Below are 20277 nucleotides of genomic sequence, written 5' to 3'. Positions count from 1 at the left end.
ACTACAACTCCCAGCATGCCTTCTCGCTTTCCCTCCGCCCGCATTGCTTCGCGGGAGTTGTAGTCCAAGGCGCGCTTCCTTCTCTCGCTGGTAGCGGCGGGGTGCGCACATGTCCGCTGCAGGATGCCTTCCGCTCCTGAGGCGCTTTCTCAGCAAAGCTCCCCACTCCAGGCTGGGGTGAGTCCACTTCATTTTCAGGAGTTGTTTTTGTAATCCTGGACAGGCATTCCGACGTTTCCTGAAGCTGCTAAACGTGGAATGCTGGCGGGTGAAACCCTGGTCTCTCAAGGGGTGGGGCAATTCAGTGTGAACACAGTACCGCGAAACAGCCTCATTAGCCCTGCTTTATCCAGGAAGAAATGTACTTCGCGTTAAAGGAGCAGCATCAGCAAAGAGGAGGCCTGGAGACTTATTTTTAAGATCACGGTTTCACTTCCACACTTTTAGAACAGTATGCAACTAAGTTAGAATAGATCCCGGAAATTAATGGACCCAAGGGAGTCGTGTCCATTATTTTCAGTGGATCTACTCCAGGTAAGAGTAATTTTGGATACACCCCTAGTGCCCATCTAATTTAAGCACAGTGCGGTAAGTGAACACTAACTTCAGTCCAGGATACTGTTTATACATCTAAAATAAACAAGGTTTATTGAAAGCAGGCATACAGGGACGTCAAATCCTTGTATGTATTCCTGTGTGTAAATCACACCCCCAGTAGTTGTTTCGGTAAGGGAGAAGAATAATACAACCTATAAGACATCCTACAAGACAAGTTAAGACTCAGCTTGGCTATACCTGCTAAAGGAAAAGCCCCCACCCCCATCCCAAGCCTAGTTTTGCAACCAGTGTGCCCTTTAAAGGAAAAACGTAATTAATCTAATCTGGCAGTGTGTAACAGAAAACTCAATCTGCATAGAAACATCTCTTAATAAATATTTTTGGACTTTTAACATTTGTTACATTTTCAAAAAAAATGGGGTGTCTATTTTTAAAATTGACAACACCGATTACCACCTCAGATAAATTCTCTTCTAATGCACAATATCTGCTTCATTTTATGTAATGTTTCTATTTTGTATTAGCCTTCTAGTATAGTAGTAGTGTATTACACTATATACATTAGCATAATGATCTTCAGAAGTGCATACTTTACACAAAGCCAAATAACTTGCTCATGTATTACAGAGAACCAAGCTATTTCCTGTAGGAAAACAACAGCTTATTTATGATTCTGTGAAATCTTTATTTGGGAATTAGTAAGAAAAGATGTCTCGTGAATTCTTTACATCTGGACATCAAGCAAAGTTAACATTATGCTTTAGCAACCATCATTTCAGTTACTAGTAACCAGTTTATTCTCCAGCAGTTTGCTCAAAAAATCAAGTTCCTAGTACTTTACATTTTAATCAAAGGCAATAGAAGTCAATTACTGACCCAAAGTTAGATGCGTAGTCTCCTGCAACACTGCTAAATATAACATATTACCTTCCATTCAGTTCTGACCCCTTTATCCAGCTGTAGTGTTGTCTTGTCAGTCTAGGATGGCAGTCATATTTTGACTTCTGATTATTCACACTACAGTGTTCCTCCCACACCTTAATAAACATTTAACACTTATGAGTATAGCACTACTCAACCACACCCACAGGCCAAGCCTGAATTTCTTGCTACACTTTGGTTCTACTTTTTAACCTATGCTTCACTCTAAAGTATATTATACATCTTAGCAATTAAATGAAGAGATACTTTTATCCTAAACAGAAGAACTGAACCGTTTTTCTTCTAAAACGCTCTATTATTCTTGGAGTGAAAAAATCCCAATAAAGTAAGTGAACCCTGAGCCAGTTGATGTGCCATTTATGTATATCTTGAGCAGTCATTGTTTTATCTGTCTAGTGACTAAAGTGAGGATAATTGAATCACTGAATTTTTGATTAGCCACACCATATCATCACTCTAAACCTTCACCGCTTTTGATGTCCAGGTGCCAAGGTTCTGCTAAGATAAAAAAAGCTATAGACAAAGCCTGATAACACTTTCTAAGAGAACATATGGTATTAAGGGACTAATACCTAGATGTATTATGAACTTATATTTATAAATGAGCCAAAGGGATCAAAATATTAACATGACTTCCTATTACTTGTAGGAATATGTTTGGAAGTTTTCAATTTTTACCCCAGTACAGAAAGCAGCTCACAAATTATTTTTAAAATTCACTTCCGATTATCCAGTTAACATTTTCCAGCAACTTTTGTTGTTTCATTAACTTTTAAAACTTGCCTCTCATGTCACTGGATGATTAACAGTACTTTCAAAGAACTGTTTTTACACCCGATTACATATCACCTGGAGTCCGTTCTTTCTTTCTTTCTTTCTTTCTTTCTTTCTTTCTTTCTTTCTTTCTTTCACAAAGAGCAATTTTATGCCTTAGAAAAGTCTCTGAAGCAAGTATAAAAATGGGTTCACATCAGTTTCCAAAAAACATTTATGCAAAGTGGTTAATTTTCTCCTTGTAGCATTTCCTCTATTTCTTTGTCCCAGTTATCATCTCGTTTTTCTGACTCTGCAACTACTTCATATTCCTGAAGTTCTTGTTGTAATTCCTTTTCCCAGTCTGCAGTTTCTTCTAAAAACAAAACATATACAGGTCACAGGACTGAATAAAGGTTGCACTAATTTAGTACTAATTTTGCTAGTAAGGACTAGTCTACCCACACAACAAAGTGTTGTGTACCAGTTCAAACTGCAAGTAAGGGGAAATCACAATTGTTTAAATACTTCTCTACTTTGTCAGTTTATACTCTGTTCTCTTTGGCATTCACATTTCCAAGCTTTCTTAAGCATGAACGTGTAGTGTAGAAAACAAACCTGTACATCAAGAAATTACTGCTATATTTTTGACTAAAATATCTTCCAAATGTTATGCATTTGGGAATTGCTGGTGTCCCAGATTATCTAATCACATGCAAGGCATGCCAATTGAAAGAATACTCTGGAAGGGCCAGAGCTGAGCACATACAGAAATAAAACCCTTACTTGGAAGTAAGTTGTATAAAAAAGCTGATCCCAAATTAGTGACATCTAGATTTCCTTTTCAACACTGTTCTCTTCCTTGGGATATGCACTTCCTATAAACCTAGACATCCAAGTACTCTCAATCTGCAAAACCAGTTTCCTGCACATACTGCTTCAGCCACAATCCAGGAAATAAAGGATACTGCTGTTAACAATTATGGTAAGATCCTTCAAGACTTCAGAATGCAGGGAAGATGAGCAGTGTTAAGAACAGGACACATTTCTAGCTTTGCTTATTATAAACCACCCTGTGAGCTTTGGATAAAGGGTGGTATAGAAACTTACTAAATAAATAAAAAAATCAAATAAGCAAATAAAGGCATAAATCTTACTATTTCAGATATCCTATCCTCATTGGGTAAGGGGACATTTCTAAAGCTATTTTTGATTCAAATATGGAATATATTTACAATTATACCCATAAAGAGAGGGAGCAGAATTTGCAAAAAGTTTTTTTTTTACCTTCTACTATAGTTGTTTCCTTGCTCTTGTCAAGTACAAGTTGTTCAATCTCTTTCCTCAAATCTTCCCGATTCAAGCTGCATGCATCAAAAGCGTCACTCACAAATTCTGATACACCTGGGCTAGTTGAAATTTCTTCTTCCTCCTTAAATTGGAGATGAGAAAGGAAGGAAATCCTTATTTACAGGAGATGGTGAAGGAATTTAAAAGTGTATATATATACTAATATCGTGGGCATTTCTCCTTAATGTTATGCACCGTTTCCCTATAGTGAAAGGGAAAACAATGAGGTCACATGCACAGAATCTCTACACAGAACAAAGGCCTAATAGGAATTTGTAAAATAGCTTATCTTCATGAGAATCACCATGGCAGGTAGAAGGGATAGACAAAGTCATTTTGCCCTCATTTTCCTTCTGTATTACTTTCTTAGGAGATATGCAATGCAGCAGAAAGCATAAGTCAGATGTGGAGAATCTCTGGCCCTACACATGTTGCTAAGCTACAACTCCATCAGTCCCAGCAGACATTGTCAGGGATAGTGGGAGCGGTTGTTGGCATCCATCTGTCTCAAGAGACAATGGAGTGTGACTCTGGGGATGAAGTCAAACCGTTAGCAGCACTGAAGTGACCTCCCCAGGGTGCAAGCCTGGGCAGTGTGCTCGAAGGTCCTGCAACATCTGGAGGGTCAAAGGTTCCTCATACCTGGTGCTGGCCAACATTACAAAAACAGCTACCTTTGTTTTCCAGCTGGAAAATTCAGCACTGAGCTATGCCCTTGCACTATTCCTTTCCACGATCCCATCCCACATCTGGCATTAATGGTATAAATAAAATACTTGAATCAACCATAGTAAAGTGCAAAGTTTCCCAAAGAGAGGAAGTGCTGTGATACAGGGTTGGGGGAGGGAAAATTGCACTTTAGCTGCTCAGCTAGAACTTGCCAATCATAGGCAATCACTTGATTAAAAGGGTGACCTCCTTTGCTCAGGATTCTGAAGGTCCTCACACAGCCACCATTTTAAACCTTGCTTCAGCCAAATTCTTGATTCCTCCAGTACATTTGTTTAAGGGCTTTTTGTGAAGCAATTTTGGAGTTGGCCAAACTAACATGCATCTAAAAAACTTACAGTATAAAAAATGGTTATGCTGTAAATACACATATTAATCTTAACTGGAGAATAATGTTACCTCTTGAGGCTTTAGCTGAGATTTGATCGCTACGGGTGGTGTTTTTGGTCGTACAGTTTCTAGGAAAAAGGCAGAAAGGATAGAATTTAGAAGAGCATTTAAAGCTTAAGTTGTGGCTGAGTGAACAGTGACTCAAACATAACAAGCCAAGTACAATACACTCACACACTTCCTCCCCTTCCTCTTTCTCTCTTCACGCTAAGGATATTTAAAGCTTCTGGTTCTGATTTGTAACAAGCTGCAGCTTCCCTTTATGAATAGGTAAAATTGTGGTTTGTACAAGCCATGTTATCAAGTTTGATTTTCTGGTTTGTTAACTATGGTTGAACAAAATGTAGTTTGAAGCTTTTTGGTCAGTTTGTAATGCCTTTGCTTTCTTTTTTGTGGAAGAGAAAGTGTGTGTGTGTGTGTGTGTGTGTGTGTGTGTGTGTACAAATTCTGTGCTTGCTGCAGCTCATATGCATATGCATGGCTTATTCACATGTCTGATTCCACAATTCTTGACTGGCCTTGATAGCTGAAATGGATTTTGTCGTTGCCAGGAGCTACCCATCTCCTTGTCCCTGGCCTTATACTGTGCTATAATGTGAGATTAGAGATAATACTCTGCTTCCACCTCAGGCTCCAAATTTGGAGCCTTGGTAGTTTGACCTTGTGCTTTCAAGGCACTCCTTGTGTTTCAGTGCAATGGCCAAACCACTCTATCTTCCTCCTAGCCTTAGAGCTAAGGAACGAACAATGATAATCCACACCCCCATGTTCAGCTCCTGAGGTAAAAGGCTAGGGCTTCATCCCCACCAAAAGGCAGCAGCACAAGCTTTCATGAAGAGCAAAACTCTCTACATGAAAGTATTTTTAATTCTTAACAGAGAAAGTAATATAACTGAATATTGTGAAGAAATTGAACTATAGTCCTGAACTTGTGCTAGATTGTGGAAATATGTATCTTAGATTTCTCTTCCTCGATAAGAATATCTGTGGAACTATAACGAAACTATTTTGCTCGTTTTCAAATGGTTGAAGGCTAATAATTTATGAAACTTCTACCATAAGAAATGTTTAAAAAGTGACGGAGGGAGAAAGTCTGGAATGTACATTTGTCAGCCAGGTGAGAAAGGAATCGCCACCCAACATAGTGAAACAAATCTCTACCTGCTAGCTGTCTGTCCTCTTGGCTGCCATTCTGCTCTTTCCTCACGGCTTGCTGTTGTGCAGCCAGTGCTGTGAGCTGTGCAGACTGCTTAATCAGGGAGACACGGTAAAAGTAATTCCTCCAAAACACATCTTCTTTTACACTGGAGACAACAAAATATATGGTTTTGATAACTACGCTATATAAATATAACATGAAACATGCAGGCAAGGTGGGAGTTTACTGTATGCATAGTGGAGGGATGAGTGGAGCAGGAGATCTGCTTCGGTTTCTTCCCCGCAAAGCAGCTCAGAAGAGCTGTAGGACCTTCCAGAGCAGTATGAGAGATGGCATGGGAAAAGGGGGAATAGACAAAAATCACTCTTCCTACTTTTCCACTGGAAGCCTCTGTTGGATTGCAGTTTGCAGGTGGGCATATCTGGATCCAACCTGATGGCTATAAACCTACATATATTTGGCCAGGAATAATTCTCATTGGACTAAATGGAACTTGCTTTTGAGTATTTATGCATAAGGTTGTGCTATGAGCTTACACTAAACTATTACTAGCTCTGACAAAGATAAAATAAAATTCCTCAGAGGTAGGCATAACAGTATTTGGCAAGTTAGGTTTCCAAAAAAACAAACAAACAAAAACCCCACTGAGAAATAATTTAATGTTCAGGTTTAGACTGTGACTTAAATTTCAGAATAGAATACCATGAACTATTTATTGTCACACTTTCATGTACAAATGGAAACACAATATTAGTAAATATTGCAAGTTACACAAAGCTATTATTTTTACTCAGACTTAAAAAATTGTTCAACAGCTTATGAAAATATAGGCAGATCACTCACTGCTTTGGAACAAGATCAAATCTCATTCTGTTCAGAAGTTCATCTTCTTGAAGCATTACCAATGCCACTGGATACATCTGATCAAAGTCAAAATTAAATTGAACCCCAGCTGGTGGGTCACGCAGGAAGTTTCTTCGGTCCTTTGCAAAAAAATAATAATATATCTGTCAATGGTGAAAAGGTTATGCTTCTGTTTCCAAAGAGCACTTGTCAATCAATCACTTTGAAAAGTAACTTATAGCACAAGCAGCTCTGCCAGATACATGGGGAAACCTTTTTCAATAAAAGACTTTATATCATCAATTAACAAGATCTTACTAAATCCCATCAACAGTTTTATTATTCAACACATCGATGCCTCAAAATGTAAAGTCCTGTTTTAGGTAGGCAAAAATTAGGAGGAGGAAGAACCTTAAACAGAAACAACACAACACTACTTACTGCTGATAATGCCAGTATTTGTTGCTGAATTGTTTCTTCTTCATTGCTGTCTACCCAAGGAGGCACAGCTGCTTCTGTAAGGAAAGGGGAGCATATGTATATTGCATTCAGTAGTAGAAGACATGTGAACTACAGGCATTTTTGATTGAAAAAGGCCTCTTGCCAAGATCTGTGTGATAAGTGTTCCCAACTAAATTTCATTTTAGCTGAGGGAATTAGGATGCTCCAGGTGTCCCCTGGCAGTGTGTGTACATGTGTCTGCTGCCAGAGAGATATCTGCTGTGCTATCTGAAAGCATAGGGGAATGCATGCTACTACTGTCATTGTTCCCACTGGCAGAAAGAAATCACTGTTAAGGTTCCAAAACAGGACGCTGCAGTGGTAGGACAGGACCTGTGATGGACCCACTAGATCCAAAGCTGGTTTATTTCCAAAAGAGGGACCCAATCTAAATACCTGTGCTGTGCCGGCCTGCAACAAAACCCAAAACCTTTACACCCTGGCTAGCAGGGCTGCAGATGCAGCAGGGATTCCATTGCCCTGTGTCTTCCCAGCCCTGGTTAAGATTATGCTGTTATGCATTACCTGATTTCTTTGTTTGCTGCTGTTGAACAAATTTTTTCTGCTCCTTCTGAAAATCTCCTATAATTGTCTATAAGAAAAAACAAAGTTATATATAGAACAGCAGTAAATTTGCCAGACTACTTGGGTTCTCACTGTTACCAACAACTTATTTACATGTAAAACTGGAATCTATTTGTATTGCCCAAAGTCAACCAAATTCCTATCTGTAACATGTATATATCAGATTTCAATAGTACATCCAAATACTTGCACATTGTATAGTGTCTTGAATGTAACAGCCTTCAATACAAAGGTTTAGATCCCGACTATGCACAGATGCAACTCCATCCATGCAGCCCTCTTCTGGAGGAAGGTTGGGGAGGCTATTTTCATATATTTGCCCTGCTGCCACCTGAAAATCTATTCCATAGGACAGGAGTATGTCCTGGTACAGCATGGGAGATGGCACAGAGGGCTGTAGAGGGAATTGGCAAAAGAGTCTCTACCCATCTTTCTTCAGCAGGAACCTCCACTGGATCTTGATCTCTTGCTTTCATGAAAGGAGCTCTTCCATTCATGAAAGGTGGGTCTGGAGTCAACCTAAAGAACTTCAGGCTGAGTACTCCACATACCTTCCTCTCTTAACCTGTCAGACACTGCCCCTTTTCTTCTACCAGCATAATTATTTGTTATGATATAGGTATGAGAGGAGAGGAATAACCAATAGTATCCCATAAACAATTTTTTTTAAAAAAAACCTTTAAAAATGTGCAGAGTGTGTGCGCAAGCTGTGATTGAATCAACTGGGAATTTTCTGTTGTCTCTGACAAAAACTGCTAGAAGACCCAATGCAGTTCTTCTTCCAATCTTCTGAGCTAGCATAGGGACACCTACAGCAGTCAGTATGCAGGCTCATGTGTAACAGGTTTCAGAAACAAATAATAGTTTGAGGGCAGGTTTAACTGACTGCATAGAAGAGAAACATTATCAGATCTCTTTTGTTAATCTTTGTATCTCTTAAAACTTTTTACACAAAGAAACTTGCATAATGTCGACAGTAGCTTTCAAATATAATACTCAAGCCATATATCTCTGTTTAATAAGCTGGGACACCTTTTGCTCATCTACGCAGTTCCTTCCTGGTGTGAGGAAACCTACCAGTTTCCCATTTCATCCACGCAAGAAGCAATGGCTGCCACATTTTTAATAGGTCAGGTCAGGATATTAAAACATATCTTAATATGTTTAATTTTAAACCTAGTTTAATATCCTAAGTTTCTTGGAATCTGGTAACCAAAGCTTCCTAGTTTGGATGAAATCAGAAGCTATAGTTACGGTAATTAGAGGCCTTCTGGTTTGATTGTGCTAAAAAGGAGCTGTGTCATTGGGAAAAGGTTCACTGACATTTTGGTTTAACAAGTCAATCATAGTCAGATCCGGGTCTGTCATGTCATATTCGCTAGAAATGACTACACTTATTTCTAATAAAACATCATGGAGAACCTTAGCTGCTACCGCTGTGTGTAGTTTTAAAACCACAACACATCAAAGGTTCTTATTCTAGACTGGTGTTTCAAGCTTTGGTCCTGCAGACTGTACATTATAGTGTCAACAAGTTTCTAATTGCTTTCAGTCCCACATACTACCTTTGATAAACACAAACAACTGTGAAAAGGCAGTATAACTATCAAATAGTGGCCTAACACATATTTTTTGCAACACAAACTGATAGCTGATATATTTCTTGTAAACTGCTTACAATTGTTCCAGGATATTTCCTGTGTGTGCTTGGTTTGCCTGAATTATATTACTGCATTATTAAGTATAAAAATTTAAATGAGTGGTACTGATTAATTCTTGTGTTTAAAATATTCCTAAATTAGTTCAATGAAGTTTTTATTAGCTGCTGATCTGGCCTACATTTCAGTTTTTCTTCCTTGAGTACAGTGCTTGATCAAAACACTTTATTGGCACTAAACCCATAATGTCAGTAGCCTTAAATATAAGTAGAACATGCAAGAGCAGATACTAAATTTATTAACAAATTATTTACAACAGAAAAGTTACCTTGTCAATTATATTTTCTATTTTTCCTTCTTCTACAGACTTCTTTATAGTTTGGGCTGTTTCAGCAACTGACTCAGATATCTTTTTTGTGGCAGTAGTGGCAAAACTGAAGAGATAACCTTTTGGAAATAAGACAATTAAATTTTTCTTTATTACAAAGTATTTAAGATACGCTGCACGATCACCTACTAGAGCCTTACAGAGTCAGTCATTCAGTTCTTCCAATTCCTAGAACAGTGTGGTCTAATGTGCAGATCTTGAGGCATTTTTGGTAGCCCTCAGCAACAATTCACACCCCCATACGCACTTTGCCTTGTGCTGCATTACCAAAGCCAGGTGAGGGATGGGCTTTGGTACGGTAGTGTGAGGGCTCTGACAGGGTCCTAGAGCCCTCTCCTCTCCTTCCCAAAGCCTGGTACCTTGCCAGGGGTGAACTTTGGTTTTTCAAATTTCAGCAGTGCCCTATGCAAGGCCAAAATTTGGCACCCCCAGTCTTTTTGATTTTAATTTTGCTCAGTTCACTACATCATAGTTGCAATACCCTGCAGTGCCCCCTAGGCTCAGTGCCAACGGCGGCTGAACTGGCCATGCTGCCCTAAATCCACCTCTGGCCTCACCCAGCTTTGGGAATGCAGCACAAGGACTTGGGGGTGTCAGATTTTTGCCTCTCCCCCCACGTGATAAGGTAGTGTGTGGCCTGTGGGTTCTGTGCCAAAGCACTCCTGCGGCCCACTTGATATGAAAAGTTGGGCCACCCTGTCCTAGAAAAACACATGATATTGATGCACAGGCCACATTAATTTCCCTCGACCTATTTGTGTGTGTGGCAGATGTGAGGAATTCTGGACTGCGCATCTTGTACAGTGGGAAAGAGCAATGTGTATTATGTAAAAATTTTAGGTAACAGTACCTTTTCCAAGATGCTGCATTTGAAGCTGTTCTAAAGTACACAGCAATAGAAAAGGAATCCATTATGAAGGCAATCTGTTTTGCAGACATAAAAAGCTAACATTTATTTGTATCACTGATAACCTAATGCCTTATTTTAGCTGGATTTGTTGTTACATTAAGAAAAATCTAACTAGTGCTTTACTGCTTACTATCCATTCCTCAGTTGTAATTTAAAGTCAATTGTGGTAGTTTCTATTAAATTCAAAGCAAATAATGACAATTTAGTAAAGCTCAAAATGTTGTTTTGTTTTTTTTTGGTTTTTTTTTAAATAAATTTTTATTAGAGTTTTACAAGAGAAAAAAATAAAAATTTACAGAATAAAAAAAGAAAAACCACAGATAAAAATAGACAATACAAAAAAGAAAACGCACAAAATACACAAAAAACAGCTAAATAAGAAAAAAAAAAGAAATTAAAAAGATAAAACAAATCCATTTTTCTCAATATCCTCAAAGTCATATGCTTGTATCCTTGACCTCCTCACACCTCCCCCCTTTTGTGTTCCCATTTTCATACTTAATTCAGCAAATTCTTACCCTTTTTCAAATATCTTAACTTTGTGTCATAACATATTATACCTCAATATTTTCAACCATTCATCAATACATTTTTTACATAATCTTATTAACTTTTGTCACTAGTTACCACTTATTACCAATCCAAGCATAATTTTAACATTCATTAATTTTACAGTATTTCCGAAGATAGTCTTTAAATAGTAAAGCTCAAAATGTTGATAGAGAAATCTAGTTATGTTCAGAGAAGTCACATACTACTTTTAATAACTCAAGCGGTATCATTTTTGCAAATTGGAAAGGACCAACAGGGCTTGCATAAAGATACAATACTGTTATTTCCCTTTGATAACACATCCAGAGACCATAATTTCGAAGTGTTCCTATTTTTAAGAAGAGTCATACCCCACCAAACCACAGAATACACTAGGCACAAAGCTGACACCCCACTGTTTTTGTTAATGTCACTTATGTTTTAAGATGTATGGAACTGTAACGGAACATATCTGTTTTAAAGAAATATCCACAGCATGGCATTTCTTGAACCTTTTCTAGTGTCCCTGAAAGAGGTGAGCAATTTGCGTTTTTCTCATGCTTAAAAGACGCAACTCTTTAAGAGATGTTGGGGTGCTCACTGAAGGAGAAGCAATAATTTCAAAAGGAAGTTTGCTCAGAAATAAGGCCCGCAGAAGTGGGTGAAGCTTACTCCCCGAGTACTCACGCATAGGACTACTTAGCTGCAACCCACAATCCAAACTAACGGAAGCCGACGCAACTTCTGCGGAGTAAAACAGGCTACAGGCTGCTGCTTTGAAAGCCGCACTTAGGTTGGCAGTAATCCCTAGTGAGCACACTCCTGCGAAGCTCCACGCTGCGCAAGTGCACGTCCAGGGGGGCTTAACTCCTAGCAACTGCGAAGAGGGTACCTGAGCAGGTGGCTTGCTATATTAATAGGGCGGCTGTGGGGGTTAGTTATATGAGCTGGGCAGGCTTGAAGGGACGCGAGGAAGGCCTTTGGGGAAAGGGCGTTAAAGGGGAGCAAGGGAGACACTCACTGCCCAGCCCCTTCGCCTGGTTCAGAAGCGGGTCCGAGTCCCTCTGCAGCTCCACCTGCTCCGGGTTCCGCACTGCCGCGTCCCCTCCAGTCCCCTCTTCCCCCTCCTCGGCAGCAGCAGCAGCTCCGGCTTCCCCTTCGAGGAGAGGCGGCTTCTCTTCCTCGCCTTCCCGGCTCATGCCGAACCAGCCGCTCAGGCCGCGCAGCATCCTAGCTAAGTGGCGAAACGCCGCCCCCTTCAAGCAGGTCGCCTACTAATGCAGCGCCAAAGCCCCGCACCCCCCACCCCTTCAACCGTTTCCAACGACTTCACGGGAACGGCGCCCCTTCCTGAGAGCAAGGCAACGTTGTTTGTTTCCGGAAAAGGGTGCTCGGCTACTTCCACTTACGTCACCCCGACGCGTCACGGCGGGCACCGACGCTCTAGGCTTCCTCTCCACTCCTCCAAATGGCTTTGGCTGGGTATAGTTATATTGTCGATCCCGCGCGTGTGCGTTTGTTCGAAAGAGCTCCTTCCTTCGACAATGTTAAGATTGTTTCTTCAAAAAGAGATTTTTGAGACGTGATATATTTATACCTTGCATTTAGTAATGTTGTAGTGGAAGTTCTCTACCCCCCAGCCTTAAATAAAATATCTTTAGGCGAGCCTACGAAGAACCAGCCTGCAGCACCTGAAAGAATGAGGCTAGCCCGCGCTTAACGTGGGCACAGCACAGGGGAATTAACTTTCAAACAAACATGCAGAGGATTGCGCTGTAACATTATGATGGCATAAGCTTTCAGGAAGGGAACTGTAGCCCACAAAAGTATGCATCATAAATACAGTACGTAATGGTGCAACGCTATGCTTGTCTGCTCAGGATGCCCCACTTAGTTCAATGGGACTTGGTCACAGGTGTGCATTGGTCTGCTGCCTTATTAGACTTGCAGCTATTACAACTCTTTTGCTTTTTTTATTGTAGCAGATTCCCTTCTGAAGGTTTTCAGCAGTGATTACCAGTAATCCTACATTAAACGTGGATTAATAAATACAGCTAATTGAACTCCAGTTCCCATCCTGAACACTGTTAAGGAGCACTAATGCTAAAGGGACTAGTCAAGGCTGTCACACTAGAGTTTTGTGCCAAAAAAAGGAGTGATTATAATAGAGCAAATAATGAAAAGCACAAATGAATAATTAGGTCCCAGAGCTTGTCAAAGAGATTTCAGGATAAACTAGCGCATGATACAGCCATCTCTTCAGTCCCGTAGATTTAAAAGAATCAAATGCATGCTAGTAAAGCTGCAATCTCTATGTGCATAGTCTAAGGAGTAGCTCCTAGTAAACTTGTTCTTGGCCATATAAAACATGCAGGATTGTGTTGCGACCCTATAGCTTGGTACCAAGCATATTAACTGCCCCCAGGGCTATTAGGTGGGTGGCTGAGGGGAACTTTAGCTGTCCGCGTTGCTGGACTCCAACTCCCATATTTCCCATTGGCCAATGCTGACTGATGCTGATGGAGTCCACAGGTTCCCACATCTGTCTCAAGATAATAACTGAGTGGCTGAATATTCAAAAATCATATATTTGCCTTTAGTGTAGGCCAAGGGACAATATTATAAAGCAGACATCTGCTATGGACTCCTAGGTCTTTGCAAATCATTCAGCCTCTTTTGTAAAAAATGGGCCTTAATACACTTCTCTTCCACTCCTGCTTCTTCCCTGGCGAGGAGGGGGCACCATTTTGTCATTCGCCTCATGTGCCAAAATGTATTGAGCTGGCCCTACGTATTGATTTTGTGGGCCAAAAAACTCGGACACAGATGGCAGGCAGCCTGTGGCACTGGTACTCCATAAGTTGCAGGAGCAGCTGAAGACGGTCTTGGGGACCTGGTTATGGTGCGAAGCCAGCCCTCCTTCCTTGCTGCCTACCTGTCACCTCAGTCACCCACAAAAGTGATTTTCTCATCACTCTGCATGCGAACAGTGCACAAATCTGCCCTGTGGGCAAATCTGGCGGCTTGCATGCATGATAGTAAGCGAGTGTCATTATTAGGAAAAAAACAACGGCGGCTGGGCTTGAGAGTTTTGAGGCCCCCCCCCCTCTAGCGGCCGCTTGGGATAGCGCTCCTGCGAAAGCGGCCGTCTCCTTGCAACCAGCCGGCGGGGAGGGGGCGGCGACGGCCGGGGAACTTGGCTGCGACGCCGACGCCGTTTCTCGGACCGCGCCAGGCGCAGGTAAGCGGCCTCTCGGGCCTCCCCGCCAGGGCGAGCGCGCTGGCTCTCCTGAGCGACCACGGGAGGCCCCCGCGTCACCCGAGGGGCCCCGCGGCGGCGGCAGGAGGAGAAGCGCCGGCCAAGTCCCTCTCCCCCTGGGTCGCAGTAGGCACCCCGTCCCGCGGCCATGGCGGCTGGCTCCTCGGGGGTTGGTTCCTAGAGCAGGCAAAGCAAAGCTTCGGGCCTCCTCCTTGCTTGGATCCCTCCTCTCCGCGACGGCGATAACAGGTGCAGGATTCGGGTTCCGTTCCTCAGCTACCTACCGCCCGCACTCAAATTCCCGGGAAGAGGGATTCTTTTAATACGCCACACTTTATAACAGAGTCCCTTCCAGAGCGAGATTATTTATTGATTGTTTTTATTGTTCCGCGGTTCGCCCTCCAAACAACCCTGCGAGGTAGGTTGACCTGGGAGATTGTGACTGGGCCAGCCGTTGCTGTGTCCCAACAGTACAACCGCTGCACTGTTATACATGGTTGTTCAGCTTTGGCGCTTTTAATAAAAGTGCAGTGCTGTGCCACAAAACAAGTATTTATTTGTTAATAATTAATTCGTTGCAAGGGTGGATAATGAAAACTGTGGAAGGACCCATATGGAGGGCCTCATCCCTGGCATTGGCAGCTGTTCCCTAGGATGCCAGATAAGTGTTTTTCCCAGAGATGCCAGGGATTAGACCTGAGACCTTCTGCAAGCAAAGCATATGCTCCACCACTGTCCATTTAGCTCAGTATTTTGCCTTCCGCAATGCATCATGTACAAGAACAAGAGTACTGTACTGGGAGTGAACCCTTTGGAGTTCCCTTGTTTAGGGTTTTAGGGAGCCAGCCATACCTTCTTTCAGAATTCTCCATTCTGTTGCTCCCAATCAAGTTTAGCAATCTGTGGCCCTTCACCATACGTAGTCCTCATTGAACTGTTATGTTTCCCCCCACCACTTTAACGTTTATTGTTAAAAAGATTTTTTTCTACTATTGTAAGCTTTGAGGCACCCTCTCTCTTGTTTCTCATTAGCCCAGTTTTGGCTACATAGCTGTCATTAACTTAGCACCTAAATTTGTTGATTGTCAATATGATTTCTGTCATTAGGAATACTCTGAACATCACAGTTCCTTCTTGGATACTCTGCCTTGTTGCTGGTGATGTCTTTAGGCATTTCTCTGTCCTTCCTTGAACCTATTTATATTGCTGTCTTCTGGTGTCAATGAAGAATTTTAGAACAACATAAATTTCACAGGGAGTTCCATGAAAAGTGTGAAAAATACTTTTCCATATTGAAAATAGCTCCAGCTTTTCTTCTTTTTATGGGGAAATTCATAGTATTTCATAAGTTCACTTTTAACTCTTCATTTTTAGATTTCAAGCTCAAGTACCACAGTGTATCCATAATTATCCCATGAAGTACATCCTGGTAACTGGTGGTGTCATCTCAGGCATTGGTAAAGGAATTATTGCAAGCAGCATAGGCACCATCTTGAAATCATGCGGTCTACGAGTTACTGCAATCAAAATAGATCCTTACATTAACATAGATGCTGGAACCTTCTCACCGTATGAACATGGTACGAGTGACACAAACCTCTTTTCCCTGTAAACTTGGTTGCATTCCTTTTTATTGAGAAATTGATCTCTTTTTCTTTTTTGGAATATGAAGCTGTGAAATGTCTGATATAATAGAGACTTCAGTATTGTATTTATGCATGACTGTAGAAACAGAAGTCATGCTGAGTTCAATGAGGCTCCTAAAACTGCAATCCAATGCACATTTAACTACAAGTAAGTCTCATTGAACTTGGTAGGACTTATGTCTCAGTAAACACACTTATCTTGCATTTCTCTCAGTCAACTGCCCAGTGTAATATCTACTTTAACATGTGTTAATCTTGTGTAGGATTGGTTCACATTTGTTAGGATCTAGTTCTTCTCCTGCCAGTCCTCCTACATCTTCTACACCCATCTTCTGTCCTCATGCACTGGGTTTTTCCTGAAACATCTGAACTGTCTATAGAGATTTCTGAATTGGATTTGGTCTCCTCAGAGTTTCTTGATTCATGACGTATGAGAATTAGGGGAAGGGGGAGGCATTGCTCTTGCTTTATCACTAGTAACCTCTGATCCAGCCTAAGCCTGCATAACTTTTGATGTTAATGCAAACCAGTTATATATTGTCATAAATTTGGGGGGAGAGGAGAGACCCCCCTAAATCCAATTAATTAATGAATGTTAGAATCTAGTTAATATTTGTACTACTGAATGGAAGAATTCAGGCCAGTGGAAAAATACAGGCTAAGCTTCCTTTCCAAGCAAGGGCCTCGCCTGGGCTAGAGAGGTTAACATGACAAAGGTGTTGATGACCCACATCCAAGAGGAATCCTTGGGCCTGGGCAGACAGGAGTTGCTTAGATGACAGGGAGGGGGCAGGTTGTACTCAGAGGAAAAATGTTCCTGTAAAAAACTAGGTTTGGAATAGCAGATGGATGAGGAGGAGTTATTTGGGCAAGAGGTGTGCTGGGAAGAAAGAGAGCAAAGGCAGATCTATCTTGGTAGACTGGCTGAATGCAGGCTGGGAGAGATGCTTTGGAGTCTAGTGTTGCAGTGCTGTGGGGAACAATCCCCTCTTGAGATGACCATGCTGTAAGATCTGAACTCCCTCCATCCAAATTCAGGTATAAATATGTGAATAAATCATATTCTGCCACATCTTGATTCTCAACAGAAACACAAACCCGTGGTGACCGCCTGGAACCCCCTGTAATCTTGCTACCACTCAGCAGAGTTTGGGGGTTGGCGTGCCACCTATGTAACAGTATAAACAGGAGTTAGATTTAAAGCACCAGAAAGGTAATGCGGTTGGGTGATTCTGAACCTTGGCCTCACTCACCCCCAATGACTTTTTCTTTCAGCCAGGATCACTTTTACTATTTGAGCCTGTTTGGAGGAAAGGTCTCGCAGGGTTTGATGAACTTTGGGAGTAGCTGATGGGGAAAGTTCAATATCCCCCACCCATGTGTTCCTTTTGCATTATAAATCTAGTGTTTTCCACTATTGAGGCCAGTCCATATTTGAAGACAGATCTATCACAATCATGTCTAATTTGGGCCTCTGTTTTCTGTGTGGTTCTAACCAGGTTTACTAGAATAACTGGGACTTGTGAGCTAATATAATCTTGCAGTTATAAGAAAAGGAAATAACTTGCAGAGAGAGGTTACAAGGACATAGCTACTAAGACGGAACAACTAATTTGTAGGATTTTTATTCTCATACATTACAGGGTAATTAATTTGAGATTTATTGTTAAGAATCTCAACAGCATAGAATCACTCAAAAGAGCTGGCTGTAAAATGTAATGCATTTTATATTAGACCTAATGTAGTAGGTGAATTTTTAACAGTAGCCTTTGGCACTGACATCTGTGACATATGATTTCTGGTAGAGGTAGCTGACCATGGTAATGCAGATCATGGAATATATTTTATGACTTAACTAATTATTTTTATTTTGTAAGAGATGATGCAAGGTGGCCTTTCTGCTGAGCTAATCATTCTTTTTGTGTTAGTTAATTTCTCCTTGACCCAAGCATACAAGAAGAAAATGTGTCAGGGCATTAAGGATATATGATAGGCCCAGAACAGAAAAACAGTGTGGGAAAATGGAAATCCCTTTTCAGCCTCATTCTAATATTTAATGAATGTTCATGTAATTTCATGGATTTGGATATTGTTACCAAATGATTTTTTTTCATAATTTTACTAAAATAGGTGGAATCTTTCCCCGCTCCACCCCGAAATGGTATTAAGATTTCTCCAAGTTGTTTACAATGCATCTGCTAGTGGAAATTAGTTTTGTTTTCAGCTTATTTTTAACCATTATACATTGCCTTTCTGCTACCAAGAAATTACCTCCGTTCAACATCAATACTTTTGAAATATGCACTGTGTCTCTTAAAAGTAACTTGGCCTTCTGTCTTATTTTATGTTTTTGTGCTTCTTGTTACTTTTCTATTGACTTTGATTTTTTTTTCTTTTAACGTACTTAGAGCAGACCTTTACTTCTCTGCGTACTGAAACTAGTAAAAGCTCCTGGTTCACAGTCAAATATAAAAGGAATATTCTTTAATTTGGACAAATAGAACGGATGTACTTGAAATATATCTTTGTGCATAACATTGTGAGATTGAAGAATAAATATGTATGTTTCACTAAAATATGTAAAAGCATGCTTTGTTTCTTTAGGTGAAGTTTTTGTGCTAAACGATGGTGGAGAAGTTGACCTCGACTTGGGAAACTATGAACGATTCTTGGATATTAACCTTTACAAGGATAACAACATCACCACTGGAAAGATCTATCAGCATGTCATCAATAAAGAAAGGCATGGAGATTACATGGGGAAAACAGTTCAAGGTGCTTTATCATATTGATATTCTGCCCTCCCTTCCCCCGTCTGTCGTCACCCCAATTTATCTTGTTGACAACAACCCCTGGGTGTTAGATTAGACGGAGAGATTGTGATTTGGCCAAGGCCACCCAGTGATCTTTGAGCAGAGGTTTGATCATAGGACTTCCAAATCCAAAGTCTTCAGTCATCTTCATATGGATTAGTTTAGTGTCTCATAACCAAAGTGTGGTATAATTGCCAAAAGTTTTTTTAAAAAAAACATTCTTTATTTATTAGCTTAGTGTTCAAAACACACACCTAATGTATTTGACTGATGAAATAATCTTTGCAGGGCTGGCATCCCACTGTCACCATATTTGTCTCTGCGATACTGTTTTCTTATTTAAATGCATAACCTTTCCTGGATGCCAAGTAGCAATAGAACTGTTCAAAATGTTGAAAGCAAATGACGACGACGTATGTACAGTATTTACAGAGGCATGTTTTAAAAATCTTATGCAGAAGTGTTCAAACCCACTTTACCAGTGTTTCTAATAGTATAAAACCAGCCCAAATTGGGTGAGTTCCAACATTTCACTAGCTGATACTGTGGGACTTCTCATTCCTTTTCTCCCTCCTGAATCACCCTGTTACCTTTCCCCCAGGTTGCATCAGACAGTCCCCCAACCCTCTAAGCATATTGTTTCCTCCCTCCTAAAGAGGAAATCATGTTTGTGCAAGAAGTAGTCTGTCGCACAAGTGGGATGCTACTCCTAGATATCATCCGTTGCATTTGTACTTTATTTTCACTTCATTTATTCTTTTTTACTTTGGAGTTTTTGAGGGACCTTTTCAGATTCATATATGAAAGGAATTTGCTATAGCTTTAAATGCTATCTTTTTATTCTAATTTAATTGAATTGCATCTGATTTTTACTTTGAACAGAGTTGCATCTTGTCATGCATTTTTCACCTTTTCTAGCATTACCATTTGGTTTGCCTTGCAGTTGTCCCACATATTACTGATGCTGTTCAAGAATGGGTAATGAATCAGGCAAAGGTTCCTGTGGATTCTGATAAGAAAGAACCACAGATATGTGTAATTGAGGTAAGTAAGAAATTGTGTGAAATAGTGGATAAAGACAGGGTTTGTTTTATAATGTGAATGCAGAGTATTTTTCCTCATTGGTTTTCTTCTGTCATTCTAAAGCTACTTTGAATAACTGCAAGGAAATAATTATTAAGCAATCATTATTGCTATTACATATGTGGGTTGCATTACAGAAGCAGTTGTCATATCAGTCAGTAGCCACCACTCATTGACCT

The 20277-nt window shown here is 40.6% G+C and overlaps 2 protein-coding genes across 12 annotated transcripts in view; one reads left to right on the top strand and one right to left on the bottom strand.

The window, feature by feature from the left end:
* Window positions 1-61: 61 nt before the first annotated feature.
* Window positions 62-20277, top strand: part of CTPS2 (CTP synthase 2) — a 66214-nt gene continuing 45998 nt past the window's right edge. For 3 of the 10 annotated variants that reach the window (XR_014547767.1, XM_083612337.1, XM_083612339.1), the window contains exons 1-4: window positions 63-177; window positions 15931-16136; window positions 18807-18977; window positions 19959-20059. Coding sequence is in view for 8 of the 10 variants with exons in the window: in XM_083612337.1 (XP_083468463.1) it covers window positions 110-177; window positions 15931-16136; window positions 18807-18977; window positions 19959-20059 (546 nt within the window). In the remaining 2 variants the exon portion in view is untranslated. Of the gene's footprint in view, window positions 178-14354; window positions 14975-15930; window positions 16137-18806; window positions 18978-19958; window positions 20060-20277 lie in introns of those variants that run through there. The other 7 variants (XM_083612340.1, XM_083612341.1, XM_083612344.1 and 4 more) reach the window with 7 other exon arrangements.
* SYAP1 (synapse associated protein 1) lies at window positions 1220-12712 on the bottom strand. Of its 2 annotated transcripts, none has more exons than XM_083612417.1 (9): window positions 12319-12712; window positions 9797-9915; window positions 7751-7817; window positions 7166-7239; window positions 6725-6864; window positions 5884-6026; window positions 4732-4790; window positions 3541-3685; window positions 1220-2629 (listed from the first exon to the last, which is right to left on the bottom strand). In XM_083612417.1, the coding sequence occupies exons 1-9, from the start codon at window positions 12524-12526 to the stop codon at window positions 2502-2504; spliced, it is 1083 nt and encodes a 360-aa protein (XP_083468543.1). In that variant the 5' UTR covers window positions 12527-12712; the 3' UTR covers window positions 1220-2501. The 2 variants fall into 2 exon arrangements, with proteins under 2 accessions (XP_083468543.1, XP_083468544.1); XM_083612418.1 differs by lacking the exon at window positions 12319-12712 and adding an exon at window positions 10707-10780.

The sequence above is a fragment of the Podarcis filfolensis genome (assembly GCF_964270895.1).
Source record: "Podarcis filfolensis genome assembly, chromosome: 4".
Taxonomy (NCBI): domain Eukaryota; kingdom Metazoa; phylum Chordata; class Lepidosauria; order Squamata; family Lacertidae; genus Podarcis; species Podarcis filfolensis.
Note: the sequence above shows the minus strand (reverse complement) of the source record. Positions and strands in the feature narration are given on the sequence as shown.

Bases quoted from the DNA above. Each gene is read 5' to 3' on its own strand.
- SYAP1 (XM_083612417.1), bottom strand. From the start codon at position 12,526: ATGCTGCGCGGCCTGAGCGGCTGGTTCGGCATGAGCCGGGAAGGCGAG. The intron at 7,240-7,750 runs GTAATGCATAAC...CTTTCCTTACAG, and splicing joins GCAGCAAACAAAGAAATCAG to AAGCAGCTGTGCCTCCTTGG. The intron at 2,630-3,540 runs GTAAAAAAAAAA...TTTTGTTTTTAG, and splicing joins GGAAACAACTATAGTAGAAG to AAGAAACTGCAGACTGGGAA.